Genomic DNA, 19,405 nt, shown 5'->3' on the forward strand with positions numbered 1-19,405 from the left:
TCAGGGATCAAAGTTGTAATTAAGCCTACTATTAATAAGTGGTGGAGAATCAAGTAGATATGCATCATTACAACTGAAATTTCCTATAGGCACAAGAAACAAGATATCAGAGTAAATCTGACACGTGTTTGATGACTTATCATAGAAGTAATACCAATGGGTACTAGCCTATGATTAAGTAACCTTCTGAACTAGACAACTTCTGATAGAGAAGCATCATAGTCAGAGGTTCTGGTCCATCTTCATATAAGACAAACGTCCATATTCAGATTTTTCAGAATAAATTTAAATCTATCCTCTGCTAAGGGCTTTGTGAATATATCTGCCCATTGATGGTCAGTATCCATAAACTTCAGAAGAAGTACGCCCTTCTGAACATAATCTCTAATAAAGTGATATTAGAGAACATTCCTCTCATGTGGAAAAGAAACGAGACAAAACAGTCTACTCCTTCGCTAAGCTATTTTGGTGTTTAAAGCAACTCATGAACGATCCTCATTAAAACCTTCCTAGGAAAAACCCAGTGGGAAAAACCCTAGGGGAGGAAAAAGAGTACTCAAACATGAGCCGACACCAAAAAGATATCTAAGCAGCTCAATAATCTTCCCACTATCATACATTGATCACGTGCAACAACAAAAGAACTAAAGCTTCTAATTGCCAACTCCTACAACTGTGAAATACAAAGACAGCGCCTAGTAGAGTATATATTCCAAATCTGATTTTATCAACCAGTAACATGGCCTTCAAAGATGAGTATTGCAGCTCCCTTCTTGTAGCGCGGGTTCCTTCAACATCTTCAGACCTGCAAAAATGGTTAAACACCAATAACACTGTCAAAATAGTACAAGGGCCTCGGGTTATTTGATCCACGCTTGGCAAGAGCGTCCGCCTCTGAATTAGCTTAACGAAAAATATGCCTTATCTCCAAGCAATTAACTAGAGGAATAAGGATATCAATCTGATTTAGGATTCCTCTCAGTTTCCAGGGCCTATTTCTTCTGCAATTCACCCATCCTACTGCTAAGGATGAGTCACTTTCAATGATGATGTTGTGAATGAGATGTTGTTGACAAAGAGACAAAGCCTCATGAATTGCTACAACTTCAGCTTCGAAAGCAAATCCATGTCCTATATTATTTTAGAAGAATCCCTTGATCTCATTCCTCGCATTTCTCAGTATCCCTCCAATGCCTCGTGTTCCTGGGTTTCCTTTTGCTGCCCTGTCAACATTAACCTTCATAGTTCCATCAGCAGGAAGAGACCAAGACGCATTTCTCATCTTCTTTTTCCGTGGTTGTAATCTGATGTGTGTGAAGTCTCTAGCAAAATGCTCCAGACAATATAAATTTCTCTTATTTAGTGCTTTGATCCACCATCCAATTCTTAGTAAATGCATCTCCCAGAGATATTATCAAGATTGGGATTCTGAGCATCTACAAACCCAGGGGGTTGATGAACATACACTTCTTCAGAAATATAACTGTTGAGGAATGCACTCTTGACATCCATTTGATGAAGAATAATGTTGTGATTCATAGAGAATGAAATCAGCAATCTTATAGCTTCTAACCTTGCTACTGGAGCAAAGGTTTCAGTGTAGTCAATGCCTTCTTGTTGACTATAGCCTTGTGAAGCAAGCCTGGCTTTGTTTCTGACTACTTCTCCCTTCTCGTTGAGTTTGTTTCTGAAAACTCACTTGGTTCCAATGATGTGTGTGTCCTTTGGTGACTTGACAAGATTCCAAACATCATTCTTGGTGAATTGATTCAGTTCTTCTTTCATAGCCAGAACCCAACCTTCATCTTGAAGAGCTTGATCAATTGATGTTGGCTCAATCAAAGAGACTAAGCCCTTTAAACTTAAGAGAGACTCTTCAGAGGGCTTGAAAGCGGATCTGGTTCTGACTGGTTCATCTTTATCCCCCATAATCAATTCTTCAGGATGAGAAGCTATTACTCTGCTCTTCTTCTCACGTGAAGGTTCAGAAGTTGTGGCAGCTTCTTCTGATGCATTTACTTCTGAATTTGTATCCTCTGAATCTTTGTCTTCTTCTGAAATGGTTATGCTCATATCTGCAAACTTTTCAGCTAGCTTTGACTTGTCAGAGTCAAGCTTATCATCAAATCTAACATGTATAGATTCTTCAATAGTTTTAGATTCAATGTTGTAAACTCTAAAACCTTTAGAACGTTCAGAGTATCCTAGCAAATAACATTTCACTGACTTGGAATCAAACTTATGCAATCTATCTTTAGTATTTAACATATAGCACACACAACCGAAAGGATGAAATTAGGAAATGTTGGGCTTTATATTCTTCCACAATTCATAAGGAGTCTTATTCAGAATTGGTCTTATGGAGATCCTGTTCTGAATGTAACACGTAGTGTTTACTGCCTCGGCCCAGAAGTGCTTTGCCATATTGGTTTCTTGCATCATGGTTCTTGCCATCTCTTGGAGAGTTATGTTCTTTCTTTCTACATCACCATTCTGCTGAGGAGTTCAGGGACAAGAGAAATCATGTGATATCCTAATGACCCTATGTTAGTAGTGGTTTTAGGGTCATTTCTTTGAGTGTTTTGAGTCTTTTTCTTTGTCTCATGTAGTGTTTCATGCATTCTCATGCATTTTTGTGTTTATTTGAGTTTGAGTTAAGTTTTGGTAATTTTATGGTTTTATGAGGGTTGTTTTTGCATTTTTATAGAGTTTAGGACTTGCATGAGTTTTGCCATGATTTTGTGAGGACTAAGGTGGTTAAAAGCCCTTTGAATTTCTTGATTTTACACCTTGTCTTGGTCCTTTAGTGCTGCAGCAGGTAACTTATGGAAAAGGAAGGCCAAGATGCAAAGGAATTGAAGAAAGCATTCAAAGGGGGGTTACAAAAAGCTGAAAAGCCACCAAGAGCGTGCAGTTGGCACTCCAGCGCCCTCACCTGGCGCTCCAGCGCCAGCACTCCAGAAGCTGGAGCCTTGCATCTGTAAGGCCCAAGTTTTTCAGTTTATACCAAGTGAATAAATTCTTATTCACCAGTAGGTTTGATGCATGGCGAAGGGAAACCTGAACAAGAGTTTAGTAAATGAAATAAATGTATGAAGGAGAAAGTTCAGGAAAAGTCTAAGGATTGTATCGAAGTCGATTTAAGTTATAGCACGATCGTTATACGCTTAAACCTAGGTCAGAAACCCTAGTATATAGCTGATTTTCACTTTTAGGCACGACGGAAGTTAATTCCAAAAATCTTCAGAGAAATGTTAGAACTTCTCTTTTTCCATATATCACAATCGTTTCGAGGCGAAACTCTAGGATCTACGAACGTCCGATTCCAATCATCGGAAGTTTGCCGAAACCGAATCCCTGGTATTTCAAAACCCTAGAATTTCTCGACAATGAAGACTTTATCTATTCAGAGCTTCAAATGGATATTCTACACGCGTACACCCATTTCTCTTGATGATTTCAATCTTTCTTCAGAAGGAAGTTTTCCATTCCGACATTCGATGCAAAAAGCAACTTATCGGGTAAAATAGTTTTACACCGACTTTGCACCGACTTTGCATTAGTTGCCAAAAATACAAGGAGACATCTTCTTAGCTTAGGAATTCCTTTGCCAAAACCTATCTTAGAATTCATGGAGAATGATGCCGGAAAAATCAGATTCGCGAAACTTTCATTTTCCCGCGAATTACCATTTTCTATATATAGCAAGCAAGTGAGAAGAAATCACAAAACTCCACCATTTCTTCCCAAGGAGGCCGCGAGTTTGCATAGGAGAGGAGGAGGAGAGATTTTCTTCATTTCTTGCTTGATCGTTGATTAATCAGTTGCTGCTTCAAGGTTTCGAGGTATAGTCGCTAATCCTTACCTCTGATCGCTTTTTCCATAGCTTTTCTGTAGAGTTTTCTGAGTGGATAGTTTATGGGTTTTTGCAAAACTATCCTGAATCTTTCATTTCTGATTCTAAACCTCTTCTATATGTGCCCAAGATCACTTCTGCCGGATTAGATTTTCCGTTATGTCGCCGGAATTCCGCCGGAATCGATTTTAGCCTAAAATACCCATTTTGGAGTTTTTGGAGTAAAGCTTCAACCTTTAGGCTGAAAACTATCGCCTTAGCTTAGTGCTAGTAGGATTAGTTGTCATAAACGTCGTTGGTGACGTCCCTGCAAAATTTTATTTTTGGGATTTCAGTTTTGAAAATCCTAAGTTAAAAATCATGACCAAAATACCCCTGCGACAGTTTTCGATCCGATAATTTTTCCGAGTTCAGAATACCCTTAGTTACGGCTTATGAAAGCATAGGAACCAAGTTTGATCGAAGAAAAATCGAGCCCCATAATTAGCCAAAGTGGCCGAGCCCTATTAAGGGGGAGGAAGAAATTTCCTTTTTCCGAAAACTTGTCTTTCGCGCTAGATTATCGTACCTTAGAGTATAGATTACTTCGAGTAACCTTAGTAAGTATCGATAGCTTAGTTTCCGATAGATTCTGATAGTATTTCTGTGATTTTGTTTTAAAGGAACTTTTGAGGAATTTCCTGAGGAACAACACTTTGAGTGCGAGGAAGCACTAGTTGATTATTCTGGAGAACCTACAGGTGAGGGCTTCTCACTGAATCTCTAGTTAATGCTTAGGGTCGATATTTCGACATTGTTTACTGTTTATGCACTGAGATTGTGTGTGATTGAAAATGTTTTCTGAGGCTTCGGCTGACAATGTAGATGATTCATCTACTGAATGTTTTTGAAGATTGACTTACATGCTATGTGCTATGTGGGTAATCTAGGATGTGTGGTGCATGCTTTATATGCTAAGTGCTAAGTGTTAATGTTGAGATTTCTTGATATATGACATGTTGTTGATTGTGATGATTTAAATATGCTTTACACTGGAAATCTGAGATTCTGAACGGTGAGAATAGCGGGCAGGTCATGCCGATTTTATTTTGAGAGTTTTGAGAAAGTTTGATAGGACGAACGAGGTTCGGGCCTTGTATAGGGTTTATGGATCGAGACATTCTCTGGAGTCATTTGGGGATTCGAAGATCCCGAGAACTTATAGGAATTGCGATAAGACTAAAAAGGATATTATTTTGAAAAGAAAATTCATAAGACATTAAACAACCTCTAAATCTTTAAGTAAGGGTAATAATCTCGAAAGGAGGCTTTGGATGAAAATCATAGTTTTGGAAAACGAGAAGTGTCGTCAGATCCAAGTGTTGAGTATGTCGTTGTTGTGCTGTTGGAGCAGCGTTTGATGTCGGGCTGTTGGAGCAGCGTTTGTTGTTGTGCTGTGGGAGCAGCTATGTTGTTGGGCTATCCTGGGGATAAGTCCGGGGAATTGATAGTTCCCGAGTATTTGATACTCTTGTGCTGTTGGAGCAGCTATGTGTTGTTATGAAGTGCCAAGCAGAGTACTTCGGTATAGCAGGAAGTAACGATCAGCCATGCAGAGTTGGATCGGTCCTGACTATACCTGGCACAACAGGAGGTAACGATCATCCATGTAGAGTTGTATCGTGCCTGTTGATGTTCGGCATAGCAAGCAGAAATGGTCAGACCATGTAGAGTTTGTACCGTCTTGACTATAGCCAAAGGTGATAAGTGACGCCCGAGCAGAAATGGTTAAACACGAGGCTAGTGTTACGACCGTCTCGAGGTGCCCAGCCTATAAGTGGCAATACCTTTGGTTTGTCCCGTCGCCAAGCAGAGTGACGTTGTGGTTTTGTCCCGTCGCCAAGCAGAGTGACGTTGTGGTTTTGTTCCGTCGCCAAGCAGAGTGACGTTGTGGTTTTGTTCCGTCGCCAAGCAGAGTGACGTTGTCGGTTTGTTCCGTCGCCAAGCAGAGTGACGTTATTCGGGTTTTATGCTGATCTGACTACATGATGAGTGTGTTTGATACTTGTAGTTCTACTTGATGCATGTTAACTGTGATTTACAGTCGTTATATTCTTTGTGGAAGTATGCAACCCTAGGATGTTATCCCTAGTTATAAGCCTAAGTGGCTATTATCTCATTTATATTTATTGGTGCTATTATTTACATAATTCTTTGGAGTTGACCCTCGCGTCTTCTGTGTGTGCTTTGGCGAACAAACGCCCTTTGTCAGATGTCTTTGGCGGGCTGATCCATGATGGTTCATCCTTCGGGAGGAACTAGGGTTGAGATGCAGAAACTGGAGCGTATCGCGGTAGTGAGAGGAGGACGGATGGTGTACTTAGACTAGGTCGTTCTGAATTCAGATTTGGGCGACGACCACGCTAGCATGTAGGTCTTAGTGCTGGTGTGAGCTCCTCGAGATGGGATTAGTGTAGGAGTAGAGTCTTAGCTCTGAACATCATTTGTTTCTTTTGGGACAGGGTAGTTTCCCACCTATAGCTTTCGTGTGGTTCTTTACGAGAATCACAGAGAGTTGGTTGGACTTAGGAGGTCTTGTTTCAGGCCGATGGGCCAGCTTATTCTCAGTTTTGAGGGATAGTGTTGCGGACACTTAACCTTTTCTTTTGGTTTGTACTTTTGCCTACGGGCGCTACTCTTCTATTACCCGTCACTGGAGGTTCACTCGTGACGAGGTTGCTACTTACAGCGGGGGCTGTTATATATTTTGTATATTAGTTTTATTGCGTTTCGCATTTGGGTTTTATCTATTTCAGTCTTGTCTTAGTTATTATCGAAAAAAAAAAATATTCACGTTTTTCCGCATTAAGTTTACTTTTGGTTACTAAAGTGACGCCACCGAAATCGGGGTGTTACATTGTGGTATCAGAGCACGGTCGAGTCTTTCGGGAGTTGTTGGGGAATAGGTCTTCTGTGCTAGGTTGTGTGACTCTGCAAAGAGTGAAAAATTGATTGTCTGCAAGCGATTTTTTCGCTTAAAAAAATTGATTGAAGTTATTGCTTAATCATATTGTATAGTTATGGAAATGCTATCTTATGATGAGTACTAACTGTTTGTCTACCTAAACAGAGAACATGGTGAACATGAATCAACTCGCTGGGGCAATGACTGCTGTGGCCCAGGCAATGACAAATCAAACAGTGGAGAACGCTCAGTGGCGTGCTGACAAGGCTGAACGTGAACGACATAAGCGTGAGAGGGAGTTAGCCCTAGACCAAAACAGGGGACTGAATGATTTTAGAAGGCAGGATCCACCCAAGTTCTCTGGTGGTACTGACCCAGACAAAGCGGATCTCTGGATTCAGGAAATCGAGAAGATATTCGGCGTACTACAAACTGCTGAGGGTGCCAAAGTGGGCATGGCGACTTATCTGCTACTCGGGGATGCCGAGTACTGGTGGAAGGGCACCAGAGGAATTATGGAAGACAATCACGAGGAGATTAGCTGGAACTCATTCCGGATCGCATTCTTGGAAAAGTACTTTCCAACAAGTGCTCGGGGTGAGCGGGAGTCACAATTTCTGACACTCCGTCAGGGAGGTATGTCAGTACCGGAATTTGCTTCGAAGCTGGAATCTTTGGCGAAGCATTTCCAATTCTTTCATGATCACGTGAACGAGCGCTATATGTGCAAGCGTTTTGTCAATGGACTGAGGGCGGATATTGAGGACTCAGTGAGGCCGCTGGGAATCATGCGATTCCAGTCGTTGGTTGAGAAAGCCACGGAGGTGGAGCTGATGAAAAATAGAAGGATGAATAGAGCAGGAATTGGGGGACCGATGAGGTCGAGCTCCCAAGACAACAAGGGAAAAGGAAAGTTACAGATGAAGAAGCCTTATCAGCGTCCTACGGGGGAAGGGTTTACCCCAGGACCGTTCAGGCCTACGATTGCTGCTGCGGGAGGAGCAGGAAGCCAAGCTGGGAGCCGTGAGATGACATGTTTTAAATGCGGGGAGGTTGGGCACTACTCCACGAAATGCCCGAAGGGGAAGCCGAGGTGTTTCAAGTGTGATCTACCAGGACATCTGGCCAACAACTGCAAGACACCCAAGGTTGAGCCATTTGTCAACACCATAAGGGGAAAGCGCCCTGCTGCTAGAGGAAGAGTTTATATCATGGATGGTGAAGGAGCTGAGGAGTTAACCAGAGGAGAGCGCAAGAACGACGGTAACCTTCTAACTATTCTTTCTCATTCTAGTATAATACGCTTCATTACTCTCGTAGAACGTGCAACACACCTAACTTGCCCTTACTGTCGAGCTTTGACTTTATAGTTATTACGCCTAATAATACTTTATTTGACCGTTGCTCGTGTTTAAACTATAGAAGTTACACGAGGTTTAAGATAACACGTTAAGCCTAGAAAGTAGTCTTGTACCGATGCGTTTGACCAGAAGCTTGAAGCTAAAGAATGAATCACAGAGAGATTTCGTATGGATAGTATACGTATGATGTCGAGAGTGTGTAGTTCCGTAGCGACATTATTGAGGATTTAATATCAAGATATTTGTGACTATTGGATGATAGGAACTCATTGACTGTTCCAGTGGGTTTTTCTAAATTTCACCTTCGATGTGTTAGGCTTGATCAACTTAATATTGAGGGGGTGATATTCGGAATCAGATCTGGCTATGGACTTTGATAGAAGGATTGGTAAGATTGACTTGAGTTGATCGAGGATTAGTCGAGCTGGGAGGAAAAAGTTCGCATTAAGTATAAGTTCTCTTGCGAAGGAGATATAGTTTGAAGAAATGGATATTCATTTAGGAAGCATTGAAGAATTAACGGACATTAGAGGTCCAAACTTGGGGAAGGTTCAGGTTTTAAGTCTATGAACTGTTGTCTTAAGTTTCTAGGACTCGAAGTTGGTTAGAATTTGATAGAGAGATGAAGAAGTTTATCGACAAGATGGTAATCAAGTTGCAAGAAGGAAAGTGTTAGTATTAAGATGAATACTTGAAGTTATCAGAGTTGGACAAGCTACTCAGAGTCTAATGGTGAATGGAACTTTGTTATGGATTTCGGTGATGTATGCTAGAGTTAGCAAGTGAATTTTGATAAGTTGAAGGAGAATCCTATGATTAAGATTGACTTGGGGAGTTGGAAATCGTGTGTGAGTAAGGGATGTAGTGGTGATAACAGTTACGATAGTAGTTAAACCTCAGAAGGTTGGAGGATCGGATGACGAAATGACTAGTTAAGTCCCTTGAGGTATAGTTATGATTTGATCTTCTAGAGGATAAATCTCGATTGATGCGAAGCGTTAGGGATTTCAGCAAGTGTAAACTGGTTGGAGTGAGGAAGGTTTTGAGGACAAAGACGACAATAATGGATTGTTGGATATCAAGAGGATGATTAGCTTATGAGGGGTTGATGAATTTATGATTAAGGAGAATGAGTCTTGTCATGCACAAGGTAGTAAGACTCAAGTTGAGCATTAAATCCGGAACATAGAGATGTACCGAGTTCCTAATCAGTATTTTGGACGAACAAGGGCAGAGGAGCAAGTGGTTAAGGTTGTGCGATTGCACGAATGCCAACAAATATTATTTCCAACGGAGAACCGATTCCAGTGGTCGAACTGGACAACAGAGAGTTAGAGGACGATATGTTTTTTTTGAGACGCCGTCGGTCAGCATTGGGACTAGAAGAGTGAAACAATCGAGGGGAAAGCAGAGTGCTTTAGTGCAAGTTATTTGGAACAAAGACACAGAAGGTGCTATATGGGAGTTAGAGGAAAAGACCAAGGGACAATATTCAGAATTTTTTTTTTACTAACCCTTAAGTTTCGAGGACGAAACTTTCTTTTTGGAGGGTAGTAATGTAAGGCCCAAGTTTTTCAGTTTATACCAAGTGAATAAATTCTTATTCACCAGTAGGTTTGATGCATGGCGAAGGGAAACCTGAACAAGAGTTTAGTAAATGAAATAAATGTATGAAGGAGAAAGTTCAGGAAAAGTCTAAGGATTGTATCGAAGTCGATTTAAGTTATAGCACGATCGTTATACGCTTAAACCTAGGTCAGAAACCCTAGTATATAGCTGATTTTCACTTTTAGGCACGACGGAAGTTAATTCCAAAAATCTTCAGAGAAATGTTAGAACTTCTCTTTTTCCATATATCACAATCGTTTCGAGGCGAAACTCTAGGATCTACGAACGTCCGATTCCAATCATCGGAAGTTTGCCGAAACCGAATCCCTGGTATTTCAAAACCCTAGAATTTCTCGACAATGAAGACTTTATCTATTCAGAGCTTCAAATGGATATTCTACACGCGTACACCCATTTCTCTTGATGATTTCAATCTTTCTTCAGAAGGAAGTTTTCCATTCCGACATTCGATGCAAAAAGCAACTTATCGGGTAAAATAGTTTTACACCGACTTTGCACCGACTTTGCATTAGTTGCCAAAAATACAAGGAGACATCTTCTTAGCTTAGGAATTCCTTTGCCAAAACCTATCTTAGAATTCATGGAGAATGATGCCGGAAAAATCAGATTCGCGAAACTTTCATTTTCCCACGAATTACCATTTTCTATATATAGCAAGCAAGTGAGAAGAAATCACAAAACTCCACCATTTCTTCCCAAGGAGGCCGCGAGTTTGCATAGGAGAGGAGGAGGAGAGATTTTCTTCATTTCTTGCTTGATCGTTGATTAATCAGTTGCTGCTTCAAGGTTTCGAGGTATAGTCGCTAATCCTTACCTCTGATCGCTTTTTCCATAGCTTTTCTGTAGAGTTTTCTGAGTGGATAGTTTATGGGTTTTTGCAAAACTATCCTGAATCTTTCATTTCTGATTCTAAACCTCTTCTATATGTGCCCAAGATCACTTCTGCCGGATTAGATTTTCCGTTATGTCGCCGGAATTCCGCCGGAATCGATTTTAGCCTAAAATACCCATTTTGGAGTTTTTGGAGTAAAGCTTCAACCTTTAGGCTGAAAACTATCGCCTTAGCTTAGTGCTAGTAGGATTAGTTGTCATAAACGTCGTTGGTGACGTCCCTGCAAAATTTTATTTTTGGGATTTCAGTTTTGAAAATCCTAAGTTAAAAATCATGACCAAAATACCCCTGCGACAGTTTTCGATCCGATAATTTTTCCGAGTTCAGAATACCCTTAGTTACGGCTTATGAAAGCATAGGAACCAAGTTTGATCGAAGAAAAATCGAGCCCCATAATTAGCCAAAGTGGCCGAGCCCTATTAAGGGGGAGGAAGAAATTTCCTTTTTCCGAAAACTTGTCTTTCGCGCTAGATTATCGTACCTTAGAGTATAGATTACTTCGAGTAACCTTAGTAAGTATCGATAGCTTAGTTTCCGATAGATTCTGATAGTATTTCTGTGATTTTGTTTTAAAGGAACTTTTGAGGAATTTCCTGAGGAACAACACTTTGAGTGCGAGGAAGCACTAGTTGATTATTCTGGAGAACCTACAGGTGAGGGCTTCTCACTGAATCTCTAGTTAATGCTTAGGGTCGATATTTCGACATTGTTTACTGTTTATGCACTGAGATTGTGTGTGATTGAAAATGTTTTCTGAGGCTTCGGCTGACAATGTAGATGATTCATCTACTGAATGTTTTTGAAGATTGACTTACATGCTATGTGCTATGTGGGTAATCTAGGATGTGTGGTGCATGCTTTATATGCTAAGTGCTAAGTGTTAATGTTGAGATTTCTTGATATATGACATGTTGTTGATTGTGATGATTTAAATATGCTTTACACTGGAAATCTGAGATTCTGAACGGTGAGAATAGCGGGCAGGTCATGCCGATTTTATTTTGAGAGTTTTGAGAAAGTTTGATAGGACGAACGAGGTTCGGGCCTTGTATAGGGTTTATGGATCGAGACATTCTCTGGAGTCATTTGGGGATTCGAAGATCCCGAGAACTTATAGGAATTGCGATAAGACTAAAAAGGATATTATTTTGAAAAGAAAATTCATAAGACATTAAACAACCTCTAAATCTTTAAGTAAGGGTAATAATCTCGAAAGGAGGCTTTGGATGAAAATCATAGTTTTGGAAAACGAGAAGTGTCGTCAGATCCAAGTGTTGAGTATGTCGTTGTTGTGCTGTTGGAGCAGCGTTTGATGTCGGGCTGTTGGAGCAGCGTTTGTTGTTGTGCTGTGGGAGCAGCTATGTTGTTGGGCTATCCTGGGGATAAGTCCGGGGAATTGATAGTTCCCGAGTATTTGATACTCTTGTGCTGTTGGAGCAGCTATGTGTTGTTATGAAGTGCCAAGCAGAGTACTTCGGTATAGCAGGAAGTAACGATCAGCCATGCAGAGTTGGATCGGTCCTGACTATACCTGGCACAACAGGAGGTAACGATCATCCATGTAGAGTTGTATCGTGCCTGTTGATGTTCGGCATAGCAAGCAGAAATGGTCAGACCATGTAGAGTTTGTACCGTCTTGACTATAGCCAAAGGTGATAAGTGACGCCCGAGCAGAAATGGTTAAACACGAGGCTAGTGTTACGACCGTCTCGAGGTGCCCAACCTATAAGTGGCAATACCTTTGGTTTGTCCCGTCGCCAAGCAGAGTGACGTTGTGGTTTTGTCCCGTCGCCAAGCAGAGTGACGTTGTGGTTTTGTTCCGTCGCCAAGCAGAGTGACGTTGTGGTTTTGTTCCGTCGCCAAGCAGAGTGACGTTGTCGGTTTGTTCCGTCGCCAAGCAGAGTGACGTTATTCGGGTTTTATGCTGATCTGACTACATGATGAGTGTGTTTGATACTTGTAGTTCTACTTGATGCATGTTAACTGTGATTTACAGTCGTTATATTCTTTGTGGAAGTATGCAACCCTAGGATGTTATCCCTAGTTATAAGCCTAAGTGGCTATTATCTCATTTATATTTATTGGTGCTATTATTTACATAATTCTTTGGAGTTGACCCTCGCGTCTTCTGTGTGTGCTTTGGCGAACAAACGCCCTTTGTCAGATGTCTTTGGCGGGCTGATCCATGATGGTTCATCCTTCGGGAGGAACTAGGGTTGAGATGCAGAAACTGGAGCGTATCGCGGTAGTGAGAGGAGGACGGATGGTGTACTTAGACTAGGTCGTTCTGAATTCAGATTTGGGCGACGACCACGCTAGCATGTAGGTCTTAGTGCTGGTGTGAGCTCCTCGAGATGGGATTAGTGTAGGAGTAGAGTCTTAGCTCTGAACATCATTTGTTTCTTTTGGGACAGGGTAGTTTCCCACCTATAGCATTCGTGTGGTTCTTTACGAGAATCACAGAGAGTTGGTTGGACTTAGGAGGTCTTGTTTCAGGCCGATGGGCCAGCTTATTCTCAGTTTTGAGGGATAGTGTTGCGGACACTTAACCTTTTCTTTTGGTTTGTACTTTTGCCTACGGGCGCTACTCTTCTATTACCCGTCACTGGAGGTTCACTCGTGACGAGGTTGCTACTTACAGCGGGGGCTGTTATATATTTTGTATATTAGTTTTATTGCGTTTCGCATTTGGGTTTTATCTATTTCAGTCTTGTCTTAGTTATTATCGAAAAAAAAAAATATTCACGTTTTTCCGCATTAAGTTTACTTTTGGTTACTAAAGTGACGCCACCGAAATCGGGGTGTTACAGCATCTGCCACATGGGCGCTCAAGCGCCCCAGGGCAGCAGCGCTTGAGCGCCCCAGCTCGACTTTTTTGCCTATAAATAAGGCTTTAGGCCATTTTGTTCAGAACTTCTGATTTTTACTTAGATTTTTACCAAGTATTGAAGCTTAGGAAGTGCTTTTGGGGCTTGTGAGAGGCTTCCACCTTGTATTTTACAGGTTTTCTTTACAATTTTGTATGGATTCACTAGCCATGAGTGGCTAGTACTCTCTTTTGCTTTGGGTTCAATGTGAGTTCATGAATTTCTAGTCTTAATTCCTACCCCTATGCTCTTGTTCTTGAATCTACCTTATATTTCAATTCTTTTATGCATGATAAGCTTGGGTGCACCTTTGATTAAGGCTAAATTGCAATCATATTGGAAGATTGTTGTAATTTGGGGACTTGGATTGAAATTGACCTCTCTTTGCTTGCTTCTAGGAATAAAGTGAGGGATTGGTTTTGTTGGCCTGAAAATTGCATGCTTATAAACCTCATATGAATGACTAGGTACACAAGGAATTGGCTTAGCTTTTAGTATGGGAGAATTGCTCATGTGAGGAATCAATGGGTGAATATCTAGGCTATAACAATAAGGGAATGATTCAAGGTTTCAATTGCATAGGGTAGGTTGTCTAGGAAGGATTGGACGAACATTAACCCAGAGCATTTTCATCAATTGATATTTTCATTCTCTTTACCATTGCTAATTTTGCAAATTCTTGTTACAAACAAACAAATCCAAAATCTGAATTTTATTTGCTTTCAAGTTCACAAGCTTTGAGCTTAAACCACAATTCTCACTCACAGTCCCTGTGGATTCGATATTAAAACCCGGAGATATCTGTGCACTTGCAGATTGAACCAACATATCCCATAGGTGTCAAAGATTTTCTCAAACTCCTCATTCTCAAACTCTCCACCATGATCACTTCGCACATAGACAATCCTACTAGATTTCTGATTCTGCACTTGGGAAACAAAGGTAGCAAACACAGAATGCGACTCATTCTTGCGTCTTAAGAATTTTAGCCATGTCTAGCGGCTGTAATCGTCAACAATGACCATCCCATATTTCTTGCCACCTATAGACTTAGTTTTCACTGGTCCAAATAGGTCAATATGCAGAAGTTCTAACGGCCTTGTGGTGGAAACAACATTCTTTGCCTTGAAAGAACCTTTTGTAAATTTGCCTTTCTGACATGCTTCACAAAGAGCATATGAAGAGTACTTCAGAGTGGGTAAGCCCCTGACAAGGTCAAGCTTACTTAGCTGATAGATCTTTCTCATACGAGCATGCCCTAACCGTCTATGCCATACCCACTGCTCTTCATTAACAGAAAGAAGGCACTTTACTTTCTGAGTTTCCAACTCAGATAGTTTGATCTTATAAATGTTGTTCCGCCTCTTGCTGTTAAACAGAACAGAGCCATCAATCTGACTTACAGCTCCGCAAGACTTTTGATTGAAAATAATGTCATAACCCTTGTCAGCTAATTGACTTATAGACAACAAGTTATGCATTAAACCGTCCACTAATAAAACATTATCAATGCATGGACCCTTACCGATACCTATGGTCCCAGAACCAACAATCTTACCCTTCTCGTTGCCTCTAAAACCAACTTCACCTCCAGGTCTAAGTTTCAGGTCTTGGAACATAAGCTTTTCTCCTGTCATGTGACGCGAGCATCCACTGTCCAGATACCATGATTGGAGTCTCAGTGGATCTATCAAGGATATCTGCAACATATACGATCTTTTCCTTAGGTACCCACTTTCTGGATCCTTTCTTGTTAGTTACCCCAGAAGTTCTGACAACTTTGGGTCTTTCAACAGGATAATGCAAAGGAATTTGAGCATGATATCTTGACATAGAGAATGATCCTTTCTTAATAGGTAAAGCAGTTTTAGAAGGTACAGGTTCAGGTATAATGGTGCCAGAGGGAACAAAATGTTCATAAAGAGATTTGGGTTTAGGCATAGGAGGCTCATTTCTACTAGGTCTAGAATAGCCAATACCATTCATTCTATTTCTGCTAACGTCATAGATCATTGATGCCATTAAACTTCTATCTACGCTTTTAGCTAGGAACCTCTGAAAAGATTTTTCACATTTGATTTCATTTTTATCATCAGAAGTACTGGATAGAATAACTTCTTCCAACTTGGAAATTTCATTTTTGAGGACAGAGTTGGAATTAACTAAAGAGAAATTATTTTCTTTTAACTCAGAAATTGTTTTCACATGTTTAGCAGATATATCAGAAGCATCAAGAAAATCATTTTTCAGCCTTTTATGCTTAGTCATAAGTAAATCATGTTTGTTCATAATTTCAGCTAAGGCAGATTTTAGTTCAGACAATGAGAAAGATGCGAATACCTCACTTTCATCTCCAGAGTCTGACTCAACCTCTAATGTTGGATCTGACTCAGCCTTTGATTCTGCTTCTTTGTCTTTGACAATAGCCATGAGTCCTTCAACGACTTCGCCATCAGAGTCCACTCCTTCTGACTCTGAATCATCAAGAGTTACCATATGACTTTTCTTGGCCTTGACATACTTCTTAGGCTTCTTGTCTTTCTTCAGCTTAGTACAATCACTCTTGTAATGTCCTGGCTCCTTGCATTCAAAGCATGTAACTTCTTTTGATGATGACTTGCGTTGACCAGATGAAGACTCTTGCTTTCCTTTAGCTCTGGATGAACTTTTGTATTTGTTTTGCCTGTGCTTCCAAAGGTGATTGATTCTCTTTGAAAGAAGTGAGAGCTCATCTTCATCAGAGTCCTCAGACGATTCTTCTGACACTTGTTCAACTTGAAGCGCCTTGGTCTTCTCAGACTTCACCTTCAAAGCTATGGACTTTTGCTTCCTCTGAGCAACATGATCAGCACGATCTATCTCATGACTTCTCAGGATACCAATGAGTTCTTCTAAGCTCATCTTTTTGATGTCTTTAGACAACTTCAAGGAAGTCATCAAAGGCATCCACTTCTCAGGAAGACCTCTGAGAATTCTCTTCACATGGTCAGCATTGGTGTAGCCTTTGTCAAGTATTCTGATTCCAGAAATGATCATCTGAAATCTGGAGAACATAACATCAACTGTTTCATCAGGTTCCATCATGAAGGCTTCATACTTTTTGATCAGGGACAATGCCTTTGTCTCCTTGACCTCTTCATTTCCTTCATGAGACATCTTCAAGGAATCGAAGATCGCCTTGGCAGAATCACAGTCTGTGATCTTCTCATATTCTTCATATGGGATAACACTCAGCAAGATAGTTCTTGCTCTGTGATGATCTTTGTACATTTTCTTTTGAGCTTCAGTCATCTTGTCTCTTGGGATCTTCACTCCATCTTCATCAATAGGGCGAGTGTAGCCATCAGTAATGTGATCCCAGAGATCAGCATCGAATCCAAGAAAGAAACTTTCGATTCTATCTTTCCAGTATTCAAACTTTTCTCCATCAAACATAGGTGGTTTAGCACTGCAGTGCTCTCTTTGAGCATCGCTGGTGGTGGCAGCCATTTGAGTTTTTCACACCGGTCCGGATCTTTGAACATTGTTAAGTGTGGTCATCAGAACTGATGACCCTAGTTTAGTAGTGTTTTTAGGGACATTTTGTAGTTTGTTTTGAGTCTTTTTATTGAGTCTCATGTAGTGTTTCATGCATTATCATGCATTTTTATCTTTCTTTGAGTTTTTACTTTGTTTTGGTAATTTTATAGTTTTATAGGGACCTTTCTTGCATTTTAAGTAAGTTTATGACTTGCATATCTTTTCTACTTGAATTGAGGGTCTTTTAAGCTAATAAACTCTTGGAAATCCTAGATATTTTCCTTGCTTTGTGTAACACCCCGATTTCGGTGGCGTCACTTTAGTAACCAAAAAGAAAACAAAATGGAAAAACGTGAATATTTTTTTTTCGATATTTGTTTTAAGTAAATAAAAGACTTGTCGAATTAAAGACGTATCGACGAATAATAAACATGACTAATATACAGATATATATACAACCCCCACAGTAAGTAGCATGCTACGTCACGAGTAATCCTCCAGTGACGGAAAGTAGTGCCTGTCGGCAAATATGTACAGAACAAAATATAAGGTCAGTATTCTGAATACAGTCCTCCAACGAAAGTAGGTCAGCCCAAAAACAGCCCGAAGACCTCCTAGTCCGACCAACTCCCTGTGACTCCCGTAAAGAGAACCACACAAAAAGCTAAAGGTCGGGGACCTACCCTGCCCCAAAATGAGAGAACTGAAGATCAGAGCCACGACGCTACTCCTACCCTAATCCTGACTAGAGGAGCACAACACACCACTCCCAGCTACGCATCACCAAGATCGTCGTCTGAATCTCAATCCAAGACGATCAGGTCTATGACTGCATCGGTCCTCACAGCTGGTCCGGCGGGTACTGTACCCGATCCCAAATCAACAGCAGCCGCGACGGTGGGTGAGCTAGAGTCAGATGAAGTCCCTCCTACAGGAAACTCCTCCGAAGGGTCCTCCTCGTCCTCAGGCGACGGTGGTGGTGGTACTACAACTTCAGGGCCACAGTGCGCGCCCGGTGGTAGGTTGAAGCTGACGGTGTAGCGTCTCAAGACTCCATGCGTCAAGTTTCCCATTCTGTCGACGCGGTCCTCCATTATTCGACCACCCATGAGCCCGGGGTATCCTGGTCCAACATCTCGAACCTAGTCCCCCCCGAAGGGACGACCATCTCGAACCAATCTGCCATCGACATCTGACAAAAAGGGCATACATAGCCCCCCATACACAGGTAGCACGCGCAAGGGTCAACTCAAAGAATTACATAATAGTACATCCAATAGGTAAAGTTTAAGCATTAGCTACATAGGCTTAAATATGAATGACAACATTATAAATTGTATATCCTGTCAACGAAAATAAATAACATTTGCTGGCAATTAACATATCTCAAACAATGTTAACAAATATCAAATACACTCGACAACTAAATCAGCATGAATGGTGCATGTAATGCAAAGCTAAGGAACAAGATGCAATCCGGAGGGATGGGCACCAACGAGTCAGCCCTAACACCAGCCACGGTGGGACCATTTCCGCTCGGGCGTCTCTTATACCAAACAAAATGTAGTCAGATCAGCAGTGAACCCGTAGGTCTGCCATTTTCGTCTGCTACTAAGAATCAGCGCAGTGTTCTTATGTGGAAATCCGGGTCTTATGACCATTTTGGAATCCACCGAGGTCCGGCATCCCACCGTGTATTAACCTCAAAATGAGTGCATGAATGCAAAGTGATTAGCCAAACAACGTCTCCGACCTCACTCGTCACGCCGTCACGTGTTCTAGCTAACTTATTGTCTCTAAAAAGAATACCCTAAGGTAAATGTCGATTCTGTGACAAAAGACAATTAATTATAAAAAGTATCTCATGATGATTTCTGTGAGACCCAAAGTTTTTAAGTTTGGAATAAACCGAATAAAATTCCTTTTCAAGATTAATTTGATGTAACGTGAAGGAAAACCTGAACAAGTGTTTATTGAACGGAATAAATTTGTGAAGGAGGAAGTTCAGGAAAAAGCTAAGGAATGTATCAAAGTCGATAGAGGTTATAGCACGATTAGTATTCGCTTAAACCTAGGTCAAAAACGCTAGAAAATAGCTAATTTAGATTTGAAGACACGATGGAAACTAATTCCAAAAATCTTCAGAGAAATGTTAGAACTTTTCTTATTCGTCTATAAACAAGCGTTTCGATACGAAACCCTGGAATGTACGAGCGTCAAATTCCAATACTCGGAAGTTTGCCGAAACCGAAACCCTGATAGTTCAGAAACCCTAAAATCAACGGACGATGAAGACCTTTTCTATTCGGAGCTTCAAACGAAGATTCCACACGCGTA

At 40.9% G+C, this 19,405-nt stretch overlaps 1 protein-coding gene across 1 annotated transcript; it reads right to left on the reverse strand.

Moving 5' to 3' along the window:
• Positions 1 to 612: 612 nt before the first annotated feature.
• Positions 613 to 17,038, reverse strand: LOC130725251 (uncharacterized). Its single transcript, XM_057576496.1, has 5 exons — positions 16,704 to 17,038; positions 16,171 to 16,592; positions 15,529 to 16,023; positions 1,700 to 2,054; positions 613 to 805 (listed from the first exon to the last, which is right to left on the reverse strand). Exons 1-5 carry the CDS (start codon positions 17,036 to 17,038, stop codon positions 613 to 615), a joined length of 1,800 nt encoding a protein of 599 aa, XP_057432479.1.
• Between the last annotated feature and the right edge of the window lie 2,367 nt (positions 17,039 to 19,405).

This window comes from Lotus japonicus, chromosome 6, assembly GCF_012489685.1.
Source record: "Lotus japonicus ecotype B-129 chromosome 6, LjGifu_v1.2".
Lineage (NCBI taxonomy): Eukaryota > Viridiplantae > Streptophyta > Magnoliopsida > Fabales > Fabaceae > Lotus > Lotus japonicus.

Bases quoted from the DNA above. Each gene is read 5' to 3' on its own strand.
- LOC130725251 (XM_057576496.1), bottom strand. From the start codon at position 17,038: ATGGCTGCCACCACCAGCGATGCTCAAAGAGAGCACTGCAGTGCTAAA. The intron at 16,024-16,170 runs GCAAGTCATCAT...TTGATGATTCAG, and splicing joins AGAGTCTTCATCTGGTCAAC to AGTCAGAAGGAGTGGACTCT. The intron at 806-1,699 runs GTGAGTTTTCAG...CCATTTTTGCAG, and splicing joins ACACACATCATTGGAACCAA to GTCTGAAGATGTTGAAGGAA.